The sequence below is a fragment of the Anticarsia gemmatalis genome, chromosome W (assembly GCF_050436995.1).
Source record: "Anticarsia gemmatalis isolate Benzon Research Colony breed Stoneville strain chromosome W, ilAntGemm2 primary, whole genome shotgun sequence".
Lineage (NCBI taxonomy): Eukaryota > Metazoa > Arthropoda > Insecta > Lepidoptera > Erebidae > Anticarsia > Anticarsia gemmatalis.
In genome coordinates, this window is record NC_134775.1 from 13,831,740 (window position 1) to 13,833,515 (window position 1,776).

General features: G+C 49.9%; 1 protein-coding gene across 1 annotated transcript; it reads right to left on the minus strand.

Moving 5' to 3' along the window:
* LOC142985989 (uncharacterized) lies at positions 1 to 1,551 on the minus strand. Its single transcript, XM_076134223.1, has one exon. It carries the CDS (start codon positions 1,549 to 1,551, stop codon positions 1 to 3), a length of 1,551 nt encoding a protein of 516 aa, XP_075990338.1.
* Positions 1,552 to 1,776: the final 225 nt, after the last annotated feature.

Genomic DNA, 1,776 nt, shown 5'->3' on the forward strand with positions numbered 1-1,776 from the left:
TTATGCGTTCATCGTGCACATTTCTCCCGCCGTCGCATCTTGCGATTCAACTGGTAGCACGATGACCTTCTTGCATGGTCGCCGCAAGACATGACCGTTGCTGGTAGTGATGTCCACAACTCGTATCTCGTTGTCTTTGCCAGGGAAGACGCGTGTCACTCGTCCCTTTGGCCACACATTCCTCGGTAGGTTGGAATCGCAGATGATTACTACATCGCCGACACGCAGGGGTGTACCAGATGCGTGCGGCTCCCGCCGGTGTTGGAGTAACGGCCTGTATTCTTTTACCCAACGCTTCCAGAAAGTGTCTGCTAGTTGCTGCGCTCGTCTCCACAGACTTCGAGTGGCCTCATTGTTCTCGTTAAAGCTGCCAGGCGCAGGCACGTGACAGCTCGGACCCAGTAGAATGTGATTTGGCGTTAGAGCTTCCGGTTCTTCGGGGTTGACCGTCACATGGGTGAGAGGACGCGAATTTAGAATGTTCTCGGCTTCGACCAGGAGCGTATGTAGAACTTCGTCGCTGGGATGCTTTTCTCGGAGTGTAACCCGAAGGGCTTCTTTTACGCTCCGTACTAGACGCTCCCATGCCCCTCCCATGAAAGGCGAGGCAGGGGGTATGAAGCGCCACTTTATATGGTGTACACTCGCTTCTTCCTGCATTGCTCTCCAGGCTTCCCGTAGCTCCTTGTCGGCTGCTTTGAAACAAGTTCCGTTGTCCGACCACAGCTCTGTCGGCATTCCTCTTCTCCCGATGAATCTTCTTATCGCGCAGATAGCCGAGTCTGCGCTTAACGACGGCACCACTTCTAAGTGTACTGCTCTTACAGTGAGACAGGTGAAGAGAGCTACCCATCTCTTTTCTCTGTGTCTGGCTACTGTTACTTCTACTGGACCAAAGTAATCGACCCCTGTGTAAGAGAAGGGTCTTGCGCCGTGAGTTAGTCGAGCTGCTGGTAAGTCTCCTGTTGAAGGCTTAGTCGGCTTTGCTCTTCTTATTTTACATCTCTGGCAATTCCTTATAACGTTTTTTACCGTCGGGCGTATTCGTGTCACCCAACACCGCTGTCGCAGTTCGTTCACAACCAGCTCTACTCCGCCGTGGATCATTTTCTCATGTATGTGCTGGATATACATTTTCGTGTTTCGATGTTGGCCGTCGAGCAGAACAGGGTTGGTCGTGGTTACACTAATTCCGGGTGCAGCTGAAATTCTTCCCCGTAGGCGCAGCAAGCCATCTTCGCCGATGATAACGCTTAGATTGGCTAGTCGATCTTTTCCAGTCGGCGCATTACCGTTTTCTATCCTTGTCCTTTCCTGTGCGTAGCTTTCATCCTGCATCGCTCGTATCCACATATTTTCAGCTCTTTGTAGATAGGTTGCATCGAGGGGAATCAGCCTTTTCTTTTCTTCAGTATTCACTGATGTTTCATTTCCTTTCTTCTTGCGTTCATTTTTCTTCCAGGTTGGGTTATTTTCCTGCTTTTCCTTGGTACGTTTTCTAGTTACAGCTGCAACGTGTTTTCTTTTCCTGCACAGGTCGATGAACTGCATTCTTCCTGTAGCGCGTATCAGTGTTTGCCACTTAGCGATATTCTCGATGTTCGGCAAGTACATTGGCGTGCCTCTTTCTAGCGTGACGAGACATTTTTCTTCACCTGTTTTCTCGACAATTGGCTTGACTTCTTCTGAGGGCCAATCCACTTCTGGTTTTCTTAAAAAGTCGGGACCATGGAACCATCGATGTCCTGAGTTGAAGCTAACTAAGGGCACAAAGGA